Genomic DNA, 12576 nt, shown 5'->3' on the forward strand with positions numbered 1-12576 from the left:
TGATAGAGGCTTCAATAACTTACCTTCCCTTGGCAAACCAACATACACCCACATGAATAAATGTGCAGAAGAGAATTCTGGTCCAGAACAAAAATGTGAAATGTCTATTCTGCTCAGAAATAACAGGAACTCTTTCATCTACAAGTGTGCTGGTCTCAACGAGCCAGTATAGAGAAGGGAATTCCATAAGTCTAGCTTGCTTTATGTGCCTTTCAAATATGTTCAAAGTAACCTAGGAGCCAAATGGTGAACCTATCTCCTTCCTGAGCTCAGGACATAGACTAATAGGATCCAGAGCAAAGATTATCTCTTTACAGCTTAATATTCTACCCTGAACATTCACTTGCACTTTGCATTCTTATCCAAAATATATCTGCTTTGATTAAATGTACAACTGTTTTCTTTCCCCAATTATCAGGTAAAATTAGCACTCTTGGGAAGTAAATTTTCCAATGGCTTTATGTCCTTCTGGAATTCTTATCATATACTCTCAGTTGAAATATTTCATTTTGAAAAACAATGGATAGAGATGATCAAATATGAAACCAGGAAACAGAAAGCTTTTATCAGGATATTGGCTCATTGTCAGCTTGACAAATATTTAATTGAAAGGCTTCTATGTGTCAAGCACTACATTACAAGGCTTGTCCTCCTGGTTCCATCCTTGATTAATATGAATGCAAGGACCTTAGAACCCAGTGGAGTAAATCCAGAATAAGTGACCTCTCCCCCAAGAGACTGGAAATAGCATGGTATCCACAAAAGATAAATGCTGGGGAGGGGAATTCAGGCAAGCTATCCATTAAAAGTTATTCTAGGGCTAGGGTTGAGTGGTAGAGCACTTGCCTAGTGCAGGTGAGGCACTGGGTTCAATCCTCAGCACCACATAAAAAGAGATTAAATTCTAAAAAAAAAAAAAGGTTATGCTAGTCACTCCACACCCACATGATCTAGTACAGGTATTTTATGATTAAGAAATTATGTTTAATAAAGCCCTTTTATAATTTTAACATAAAATGTGTACTGTTAACAGGTCTACTTTTGTGCATTAGTTTCTCATTTATATCTTTCTCTTTAGCTTTTTATAAAATTTATTTTTGAACATGCTAACCAATCCCAACTGTCCTAAAGGAAAAAAAGGAATAAGCAATGTCCTTTCATGCTCTAGCCCAAAAGAATGAATAAAGGAACATATGGGGCTCCTGAGTCAGCCTTCTTTCTCCTTTAGGCACATGGAAACTGAACAGAACTTTACAATAATACACAAAAACATCTGGAAGAACAACTCCTTTTCTCCAGCCCAAGCCGCAGGCAGGTATTTACCTTCAGCTTTAGCCCAGATTTCCTCTAGAGGAGGCGCTGTTATCAATGGAGCAGTCTCCTCCACTGTGGAGTGCTTGTACCTCACAAAATAGATCAAGTCTTGGATATCATCAAGCACTGCAGCCTCTTCAAATATGTTACTCTCCTTTATTCCTATGTCTGTATTATCATTCACACGATTATCAAGCATTTGCTCTGCTACGCTCAAAATGTGTGACTCAGAGGCACGGAAGACCTTATCTAGAACTTTTTCCACGTTATAGGGCAGGCTCTCCTGCTGTGCTGACTTCAGCTTTAAAGACATTTCTTGCAACATGGCTTCCAGTTCTTGGACATCAAAGTACTTCAGGAAGCGTTGCAAGGACTTTTGTTCTGTAAAGAAGCTGTGGATTATGGGCAAGTCTTTCTCCTGATCGCTAAGCTCTGGCTTTAGGGCTATATGTGGACTCTGTGGGAATATATCATCTTCAAAGTCTGCAGAAGCAGGACCCTGGCTTTTTGCATCCGTGATATGCCCTATGTCCTCAAGGTCCTCTTTTGAGATTTCTTTTCCAGTTGCCTTTTCTGTAGACCCTAAAGTGTTTAGATGTTCCTTAGGGTTGTCTTTTTCAAGATCGTCAGAGTCTTTATCCTGAAATACTTCACTTATCCCTGAAGTCTGAGTGTTTTCCTCGTCACTTCTGTCAAAGACTCCCTGGGCTTCCTCATCTGCCAGAGGACTTTCCTCCTTTCCCATTTCCATATCACCTCGTTCCTTGTCCATGATGTCTACCCTTTTGGCTGTGGTTTCAGTTTTCTTAAAAATCTCCCAAATTATACTCATTTCTTGTTTGTTTTCTTTGGTTTCTAGATCAGGATTGATAGTCTCTAAAATTGCTTTCTCAAGAACATGCTGGTTAACATTCTGAATCCCAGAATGTTTTTCTTTTGACTGTTTTGCACTTACAGCATTTTCATCCTCTAGTAATTCTTCAGGGGGATAATAATCCTCCTCTACTGCTGCTGGCCTTTCAGTATGGAGACCCGGTACTTCTGCCTCATCAGTTTGCTCTGTTTTTTTAATTTCCTGAGTCCCCTGTGTTGCCTTATGCTGAATCAATTCTTCAGCCGAGGACTGCTCTTTACCCTCGTCCTTAGAAAGCCCTATCTTCTCATTTACTTGACTAACTGTAACAATCACATCTCTTTCTTGTTGCCAAGAAAGATTTTTTCCAGGACTGGGGACCTCTTCTTCCGGTTCTCTTAACAAACCAATTCCATCTAGAGAGGAGAATCCAGATTGATTTTCAGTTTTCAGAACTAGTCCCTCTTTAATTTCCTGAGGTTGATGCTCCACTGAGTCTATGTGCAGGGTTGATGTATTTACTGAATCTGGTTCCTCCATCCCATCTTTGGATGCATCATTTTGATTATCTCCTAGGAACGTTGTAATACCCAAGGATTCTGGTGGTTTACTCTGTTCTTGGGTCATCAGAATCTCAAAGCTATCTTCCAAAATCTTCTCTCCAGGTGAAGAGAGTTCTTCATTCACTTCTTTTGAGTCTTTTGAGGTACGGATAACTGCTTCTTTTAGGTCATCCTCTTTGTTTTCAAAGGCTGATTTTAATGTGTCCTTGCCCTTTTCAACAGCTGGTAATGAGCTGAGCTTATTGCTTTGGGGAGAAGTATATGCAATCATCCCTTCTACCTTCTCATCCTCTAATTCTGAAACATCTTGCATCAGGTGCTTCTTAGGCTCCTGAACATCTGTTTCTTTTCCTTTAATATGAAGTTCGATGTCCACTTTTGGCTCTTCATCATTATCTGTCTTAGAGGTTTCCACAAAAAGACCATATTCTGCACTTTCAGGATAAATATAATCTGTTGCTGCTTGTGGTTTCTTCTGTTTTTTATCTGGGACTAAAGCTTCCTCATCTTCTTTTTCTTCTTCTGAATAAGAATTCTCCAAATCCATCGTATCTGTTTTCTTGTCACCACCTGTGCCAATAAATAAAGTATCCTCCAAGGTTGTCAGTATATTTTTATCATCATCTTTGATGCCTGGGGGCAGAGTTACCTCAACCTTATCTTCTTCATTTGAATTCTGCTCTTCACCTATTGAATCTTTCTCCACTCCAAACTCCACTGTGAATTTCATGTCTTCTTCATTTATAAAGGTTAGTAACGGGAGCTCCCCAAAGCTTTCCTCATTCTCCTCTTCTTCCTTATCAAATGCATAATAATCAGCATCCAATTCCTCGTCATCAAAATCATCTTCTAATGAAGTCACCAGTCTGGTCGTCTCATCATCAGACACAAGTGCATCAGCAGTAGAGCCAAATTTGGTTTTCAAGTCTAATGTCATTTCTTTTTTCAAAAGTTTATAAGCATCAGTCTTCTCCTGTTCGTTTGAGACCTGAGAAATGTTGCTGGTTTTGTTGTTTTCACTTTCTGGCACTTTCAATTTATCTGGTAGTATTTCTTCAAAAAGTTCAAATGAAGTTTGTTCACCCTGAGCATTATCTGTTTGACTATCTGCATGAGGATGGTTCTTCTGAGCCAAAAATTGTTCCTCAAGATCCATAGTGTTTTCTGAGAATGCACTTTCAATTTGCTCTGAGTTCGAAACTACTGGTTTAGGTTCAGGTTCAACATCCTGGGAGACTTCAGGAAATTGTTCCACTTTTTCTATAGCTTTCTCAGAATCTTCATTTGCAGAATCATACAATTCCAAAAATCCTAGAAGTTCTTCTACATTATAATTATCAAAATCATCTCTTCCACCATCAAAACACACAAAATCTGTCTCCTGTAAGGAAAAGAAAACCATTAGTGTGTCAATAACAAAGTGTCACAAAAGCAAACTCATCCATGCTCCCAAATTCAGGATTGGTTCTAAAGAATCTTTGGGGTCAACCAGATTACCCTCCTCCAACCCCCATTGGCTAACTCCATCTATGGCTGAGTAAATCTGTCTTTTTCTAGACTACAGTGTTAGAAAGTCTATTATTTCTTTCTTTCTTTCTTTTTTTAACATGGGTCATATTCTTTAAAAAGCATAATGAGTAAAAATGGTGACAATTTGGTCTCCAACTGCCTGACTCTTGGGTCTCTCTCAATTTGCTCTGAACTTAAGTAGGGAAAGGCAAGGTATCACTTATAGGATCCTCCAGCTCTTAATATCTACACCTATGTTTCAGAAATTTAACTCTTTTTTTTTTTTAAAGAGAGAGTGAGAGAGGGAGAGAGAGAGAATTTTAATATTTATTTTTCAGTTATCAGCGGACACAACATCTTTGTTTGTATGTGGTGCTGAGGATCGAACCCGGGCCGCACGCATGCCAGGCGAGCGCACTACCGCTTGAGCCACATCCCCAGCCCGAAATTTAACTCTTAATCATTTGCTCAGGAGAAGCTGGAAGATCCTGCAGCATTGAGAAAGATGAATCAGTTTTAAAGTATCTTACTGAGATACAAGTACATTTGATGGAATAAAGAATGATATTAAGGAGGCTCCTCACATTATTATTACCACAAAAACAAACTGAAAACAAGATTCAACAAGGTATACACCTTTCTCTTCATCAGGGTTTCACAGTCACTAAGATCTCTCTCAGGACTATCTATATATTTATCTAGTCTTCCTTCTTGCCACTAGTAAGCAAATTGATATAAAAGAAGCCATAGTATGAATGGAAATTAAAAAAAAAATTCCATCTCCTAATTAAATCTTCCTAATATTCTGTGGGGGTTCCGGGGGTGGGGGAGGCAGTTCAATGTAGTAGGGATGAGTGATTTCCTCTCCCCATCACATGCATTTCTAAGCCATGAGGGATGCATGTAATGGGAAATATAATGAGAAGGCAGAGTTCAAAACAAATGAGTTCTCTGTAATCAGTGAACTGCTGTCACAGCTTAAATCCCAAGAACTCTCTTTACCAACAATGAAGTCCAACAAGCAACAGAAGTGATTTTATGGCCCCTGAGATTATGAAGAAATTTTAGGAACAACAACAACAAACAGGATGACTTTATCCATTCAGCCCATCTAATCTAAGAACTGTCCTAGCCTAGCAGCTTGCATATTCTACAGCCACTACAAAGAGCTGCCCAAAGATGTTTCAGTGTTGGTGGGCATCAATTACTATACAATTTAAAACTCTAGAAAATAATCAGCTGAAGTGAGAATTCTAGAACACGAAATCCTTTCAGTCACAAAATCAATTTAAGTCAGAGCACCACACAGGAATGTTGTATAAAGGAAGCAGTTGGGGCCTTAAAAGATCTGAGACTGAACATCACCTGAAACTCTCAGGTCCCCTTTTTCAAATCTATAACATGACTATGATACCATAAATGACTAAGAATAAGAAAACCTTTGTAAGTACATATTTCTAGCCTAGTATAAAAGTTAGAGTTTATTAATTTAACCTAAATATACTTAAAATGTCTAATAACTATCCAATGAGTTTTGCCTGTAAAATGAAATTATTTACCTCTTAAATTTAATAGCCAAGTACAAATATATTAAATTATTTATTTTTCACTTATAAAACAGAAGAGAAAAGCCCTATAGTTGAGTAAACAGCCTTCTACAAGAATATCTGTTTCAATATATTAGACAACTCTCAGATAATAATATAATCACCCTTGAATGCCTTTCAAACTTTTTTTTTTTACAGGTAGTCTGATTTCAAATGAAAATCTGATACACAAATGTTAGATTGCCCCCCAAACACATTATAAAACTTTCAGAAGCAGTTAACTGAATATAACTGATGGATTTATAAGCCAGTTTACAATTGAGAACAAAAAAGAAATCCATAACTTACATCTGTTGGAATTTGTAGCTCTTCTTTAGTATATTCACGAACTACCTTGATGAAATCTTTTGGAAAGTATCCAAAAATACGGCCAACCTATAGTGCAAAAGAGATAAATATCAAATAAATTCTGTACAAGGAATATAAAGAAGAGATTTCTCAGAAGTGGCAGGAAATATACTAATAGATAGGTATATGATATAACCAAGAAAGAAAGTTGCTATAACAATTACACTGAGATTATTATTCCAAATAAAAATTAAGTACAGAACTGTTAAAACAACATTTCCAACCACTGAAGTTTTCTTTTTTACATTTAGCTTAATTCTCAAAACAGAGCATATAAAGTTAAGACTTCTGAAGTAAATAAAAGATCTGCATAGGAGATTATTGTATATTATATGGTTAAAACTATGTAAATCAAAGCTGGTTATAAATGCAATTCCAAATAACCTCTAGCAAGAATTTACCTGTACATTTTGTAGCATTGCTCATAAACCAATATTTATGTCTTTCTTAACCAATACACAATAGTCATAAAAATTAATAAGTAAAAACAATACAAAATCTCTAAAATGTATTACCACTATAGCAAATGTATTGATAGTATATGCTTTCCTAGCTTTTTCCAAATCTACTTTTACAAGTACTTGGGGAGAAAATAAAATTATAATATAATGCATATGAAACCACATATCAAGCTTCAGTTTCACCCAAAATAAATCCTCTGCAGAAAAGAACCCCATTTATTTTCAGCACCAACAGCTAAATTATATGAAGTTACAAAAAGTGTACAAAAGGTTACAAGTGTACAAGTTCCCCTTGAGAAAGATACTCTTATTACTAACTACTGACTAAAAGGAACAGAAGATTCTTGCCTATAATTAAAGGAAACTGATAGGCAAATCAAATGCCCAAAAAAGAAAATTAAAAGAGGCATCTTATCACTACCTCTAAAATATCCCCGTTCATGAATGTTCTTGTTATATCTAGAAACCATCTGAGAGCCAGTATTAGTGGTAGAATACTGCCATGAAGATTAGATAAGACGGAGCAATTAAAAGCTTCATCACTGCAGATAAAGTCTGAGACTCTAGAAAACCAACAACATTGCAGAATGAAAACTAAAAACTTGAAAGGAGAATCATGTTTGAAAACTAAAGAGTTTTTAATTTCTTAAGTATAACAACACTCATGACTTGAGAGGCAAGTCTGAGGGGAAATACACTTTTCCCTTCTGATGAAAATTCTATTAAGGTTAAATTTGGAAAAGGGAAAGAAACCAGAGATGTATGGAGAAAGGAAACACATTTATCTCTTCTTAATCTGTGTCAATTAAGACCATAGATTATATAAAGCTCCATAATTACACAATGGGTGGTATCCCATTTCTTGTGATATGAAAAAAAAAATGCAGAATCATGGAGGCTCATGACTGGAAATAATTTTATATCTAATTTTGCTTCCATACATCATCCCTGCCAAGGTGCTGTTGATTTGATTTGTGGGTGGGGAGCAAAGAACTGCCACAAGAGAACAAATTCTGCATAAGCTACTGTCAGAACAAATGTACTTAAGTGCCACTGCCCTGAAAGGAAATATTCAAAAGGAAGATGGATTAGACAGGGGTCCTTTCCTAACTGAGCTTTTCACTTTATAGGGAGCTAAGATAAAACACAACCTGACTGAAGGCAAAGAAGACAAATGAATGCCACAGGAGCAATGCAAACAAAGTGCCACCCAAACACTCATCAGTCGGCAAAGATCCTTTCTGGTCAGGTGCTGAAAGCAGGGCTCCTCAGGAAGACAGGATGAGTGCTGCCACCCAGAATGGCAAGAGTCCTAGGGATGAACATAGTTAACAGGCTACAATGTGACAGGAGAAAATGTAAATCAAGCCCATTTATCCAAAAGCTCAAAGAAGGGCAGAAAGACGACTACTATATGAAAAATGCCACTTAGGTACATGGAAAAGCAGTTCCAAGTTTAAAGGTTACCAATCCTATTTGGTATACTTGAAAGAAACAATAGATGGTTCTTTATATGGAGTACTGCAACTGGGACTCTGTCTAAATATAAAGTTTGTACCTAGAGGCACCATGTTTCAAGATCATTCCCTAAGAATCAGAAATGGCAACAAAATGAAACTAGTTTTCCCATAGGGATTACTCTTATTTTCTGTCTTATTTTCTGCTGTGTGGTGTTTTATTTTGGGGTGAGAACTTTCAAGGATGCAACCCGTAATGTCTCTAAACTGGAACATTCCTACAGTCATCAAAGACCCTTGCTACTATTTTAAGTAAACAATCCACATATCACATTTTTTTAAATGAAAAGGACAATACTCATAAGCCTCTCAATGAGGTCACTGCTAGTGAATCTCCCCATTTAAAATATCAAAGCATGATATAAACAATGTCATGTCTTTCATTAGAAGATCCATACAACTGGCTGGAAGTAGAACCCCTGGGGGAACCTTCAGGCATAGAATATAGGAAAAGCAGGAAATGGATGACCCAGAAGTTGCAAAAAAGAAAAAAAGGGGGGAAAAAAAGCACATAATGAACATAATATTCTGCTTTTTTAGAGTAAAAACATCACAAATTATTAGGTAAAATACACAAAAAATCAACTTTAAATATGCATGCCTGAGTTACTATCTCAGACTTAATTTACAGGATTAACTCTAATGTCCATGAATCCTTCCCTTTTGAAGCAGCAAAGCTAAGAATTGTCAGGTTTTCACCATGACAACCTTTATGATGTGTAGAGCCTTCTGGAACTTGATGTGAGGGGTAGCAACCACAACCAGTTCAGTTCTGTTTCAGAAAGTCTCCTGACTTTCTATGCTGTGCCAGGCCTAAGGTGTGTTAGGAGCACAGGGCCTGGCAGAGAGGTCAGGTTAACTCTACAAAGACCCCAAGAAATCAGTCATTTAAATCTACACTGCTGAAAAACCCATAAAAAGTAAAATATAACACCTGTCAAACTTTTACTTACACTTCCGGCCCAAAGTTCTGGTGATACCTCTGCAAGTTTATAGTAGACATATACAGGGTCACCTTTTTTAAAATTCACAAAACGACAATCTGGTCCTCTGAAATCTTCAAGAGCTTCACCTCGATACATTAACACTGTATATAAACATTGAAAAAAGAAAAACATTAGGATTTGATTTTTCACAGTCCATATTGACTCATCAGGAAATATGAATCCCACTATGAACAAAAATCAAGTTTTTCCAGTACTCTCTGGAATCACTTTTAATTCACCTGCTCAAAGTATCTAAAATCCTTAGAGATTTTATTGCTATAAAATACAATATTCCCTGCAATTAGACAAGGGAAAAGGAAGCTTCTCTATTTTTCTCTGTGCTGAGAAATAAAAAGCAAAGTGGCTACCACCAACCATGGCTGGTTTCAGTGAAACTCTTGGTTCTTGCAGGCCTCAATTTTTTTCTGTTTCATAATCATAAAAGCTTCATTTTGCAAATATGTAAATCCAAGTGTAGACACGGACAGGCGTATGGCTTCATGCAGAGGTAATAGGGAAGAGGTCAGAATATCCAGGAACCCCCAAGGGGTTAATTAACTTGAACTAACCGCTAAAAGACATTACCTTTAAGTGGCTGCAAGTGCTACCATGCAGCCGTAAACACTGTCAATTTCATTTGCAGCAGAGTTGCTGTCTCTGTGTTCAGGATCTGGGTAAATTACCAGGAAATGTATTTTCTCTGAGCAAATATTGTTGACTATATCCAACATTAAGATTGTTTCAAAACATCCTCATTTTTTTTTTAATAAACAAAATCAAAAGTGGGTATCCTATCTGACAAGGAACAAGTTTAACCATGAGAAAAGGTCAGGCAATACCTTCATGCTTAAAATGCAGGACTAGAATCACAATTGATCTAGAAACTGGTAGAAGCAACATTTTTCTTTTGGTTGACCAAATACACAGTTTCTGATTTAAGACGAAATGGACAATAGATGTATATAAAAAGCACAAAGAAATGGAAATAACACTTTTTCTAAAAGCCAATTAGCAGTAAAATGCACAAGAATGTGTGTTTTATAAAAATATATGTCTGAGGAACAAACACAGATTTGGAGAGGGTAACTTGTTTTTTTGAAGCTAAAATAGGACTATTTTCAGAACTGTCAGCATCCTAATTCATATATAATTAAGAGGCCAAGTTGAAGGTGAGAGACAATTTAAAGTGGGGAATTCTCATCACAAGTGGAAATTGCAATGTTTCTCTTATTCCCCCTTAGGTCATAGAGGATTTACAAATCAGTAATATATTAGGTGACAACATAATGCATACTATGGAGCACCTATTTAGTTCTTTTTTTTTTTTTTTTGGAGCACTTATTTGGAAGGCACACAAGGACACCTGACATACACACCTCACTACTTCCTACAACACAACACAGACCCACCTGTTGTGTTTGGTCACATCTGTTTGGACACAGGCCATTTCTCAAGTTATGTTACCCCACTGAACCTTACCAACACCATGTCTTAGTACTGAGGAAGCATCAGTGATGAGATTGTCCAGGTAGCCCACGTAGGATAGCGCTCGATAGTAAAGAATAGCAAAACTGAAAGGAAATATCATGGCAGCTGCTTTGCTTTTTTGAGTGTTTATTTACTCCAGCCTTAGGGTTACCTCTAGGAACTGCTTAACATATATTGGAGACATCTTTTTTCTTTATTGGAGTGGAACAAACAATTCAAATTATAAAATTTGTTTTTGGTAACACCAATTTAGGCATAAAGAGCTCAATGGTAAACTTCTTGGCCTTTTTAGCATGAATATTTTAAAATATGTACTGCTTACAATTTATGGACAACACAGTCATCAAGTTGCAAGGTTACTAGAAACCAAGCGGGAGGCCATAAGAAGTATTCTGGGCCAGTAAATATATAGAGGAAAGAGGTTCCAACAACACTAGCGACTGAGTCTAAAACTGAATTGGCTTATAAAAATCTTGGAGTATTTATTATTGTTATTGCAACAAACCTCTTCATCTGAATCTGAATGGCTACATCCTCCCCACCGCCCACCTCCAATCCAGGACTGGGCAGCAATTCTGTCCGCTTCCTGCGCACAGAAGAGGCTGCAGTTCCCAGGTGGCTGGTGCAGATCCTTGGCCTCTTTCAAAAGCAAAAGATTATTGGCCCACCTGCTACCCTACCTCAAATATGAAGGGAGGCTTCTATGCACAGAAATGACAGGATTGAAGCAGAGTTGGGGCGGAGACCTCGGAACACATTGCGTGCCTGGACTCGGTGCTCTTCCCAAGCCTAAACTCTAGTCCCTGTTAATAGGCAAAACCAGCCCAATCCCCAGTGCAGCAAAAGGACGAAGGGGCCAGTGAGCCTTTCCCAAGGAGCCCCACCATCAACCTGCCGCTGGGATTAGGGCCACCGAGCCCTGGAGAGCATCTGCCCTGATACCACACCGGCCCAGGTCCCTGTGGAGGGGGCAGAAAAGCGCTCTGCTACAGCCTGGAGAGCCCCGGGTGCGCGGCGCACAACCCCATCACCCACTGAGATCCTAGGCGAATCCTGGAAGGGAAGAAGCTGTCCCTGGGGAATCGTGTTTCCCAACCCCGCCTCAGTCAGTAGAGAAAAATAAAACGCTGGCAACAAGTGGGAGTCGAAGCCCCCCGCAACCCGAGCGGGCTGGCCGGGGCTCCGGCAGAGCCGGAGGGGACACACGCAGGGTCCCGAGGCTCTGTCACTACTGCGCCCCACCCGTCATCCTGCGACCCCCTAGCCCAGCCCGCGGGGCTGGGGACCAGGGGATCGGAGCCCCATGCGGCCCCAAAGAGCCACCGCGGAGACCCCGGCCGCCCGCCCGCCTGCGCACTCACTGCTGCATTCCTCGTCTGCACAGAGTTTGTGCTTCGAGAAGCGCCGGCCGGTGCTCGGGTCCGGTTGGCCCAGCACTCGCCAGGTCGGACAGAGCACGAACAGCCAGAAGAGCAGCCCCGGCGCCGCAGCCATGTTGTGGTCACCTCGGGAGCCGGTGACGCGGTGGAGTAGGCTGCGGCAGGCGTCGGCAGGCGGCGCCGGAGGCGGGGCTCAGGGGGCGGGTGGGTAGCAAAGCGCGGAGGGGTGGTGCCCGGGAAGGCTTAAGCCTTTCCCGGGTGACACGTCAGCAGGGATATCTGGGGGTCAATCCACAGACTCTACTGGAGAACGCAAGGAGCCAGAGCTCCCTCCTTCTCTAGTGGAGACCTTCTCCTCGACTGAAGACCTTCTTCTCTAGTCGCTGCCTTGGCAACTAGGACTCTCCTTCTCGTCCAATCACCTGCCTTTGCTTCTGTGCCCTCACAAGCGACCCTCCGTGTGATTCTAGTCGTCACCCACCCATCCCCCCCCACTCCGTCAACCGGTCCTTTCTGGCTTTCCTCAACATCTCATTTCTGGTCCATCCTGA

The 12576-nt window shown here is 39.6% G+C and overlaps 1 protein-coding gene across 3 annotated transcripts in view; it reads right to left on the minus strand.

Annotated features, from left to right (window-relative positions):
• Nucleotides 1-12211, minus strand: part of MIA3 (MIA SH3 domain ER export factor 3) — a 50488-nt gene extending 38277 nt beyond the window's left edge. For all 3 annotated transcript variants that reach the window (XM_081297232.1, XM_081297231.1, XM_081297230.1), the window contains exons 1-4: nucleotides 12008-12211; nucleotides 9126-9259; nucleotides 6135-6221; nucleotides 1324-4111 (exon numbers count right to left, since the gene is read on the minus strand). In XM_081297232.1, the coding sequence (XP_081153358.1) occupies nucleotides 1324-4111; nucleotides 6135-6221; nucleotides 9126-9259; nucleotides 12008-12140 (3142 nt within the window). In that variant the 5' untranslated portion in view covers nucleotides 12141-12211. The remainder of the gene's footprint in view (nucleotides 1-1323; nucleotides 4112-6134; nucleotides 6222-9125; nucleotides 9260-12007) is intronic.
• Nucleotides 12212-12576: the final 365 nt, after the last annotated feature.

Source organism: Spermophilus citellus, assembly GCF_964194105.1.
Source record: "Spermophilus citellus genome assembly, chromosome: 6".
In the NCBI taxonomy this organism is placed as follows: Eukaryota; Metazoa; Chordata; class Mammalia; order Rodentia; family Sciuridae; genus Spermophilus; species Spermophilus citellus.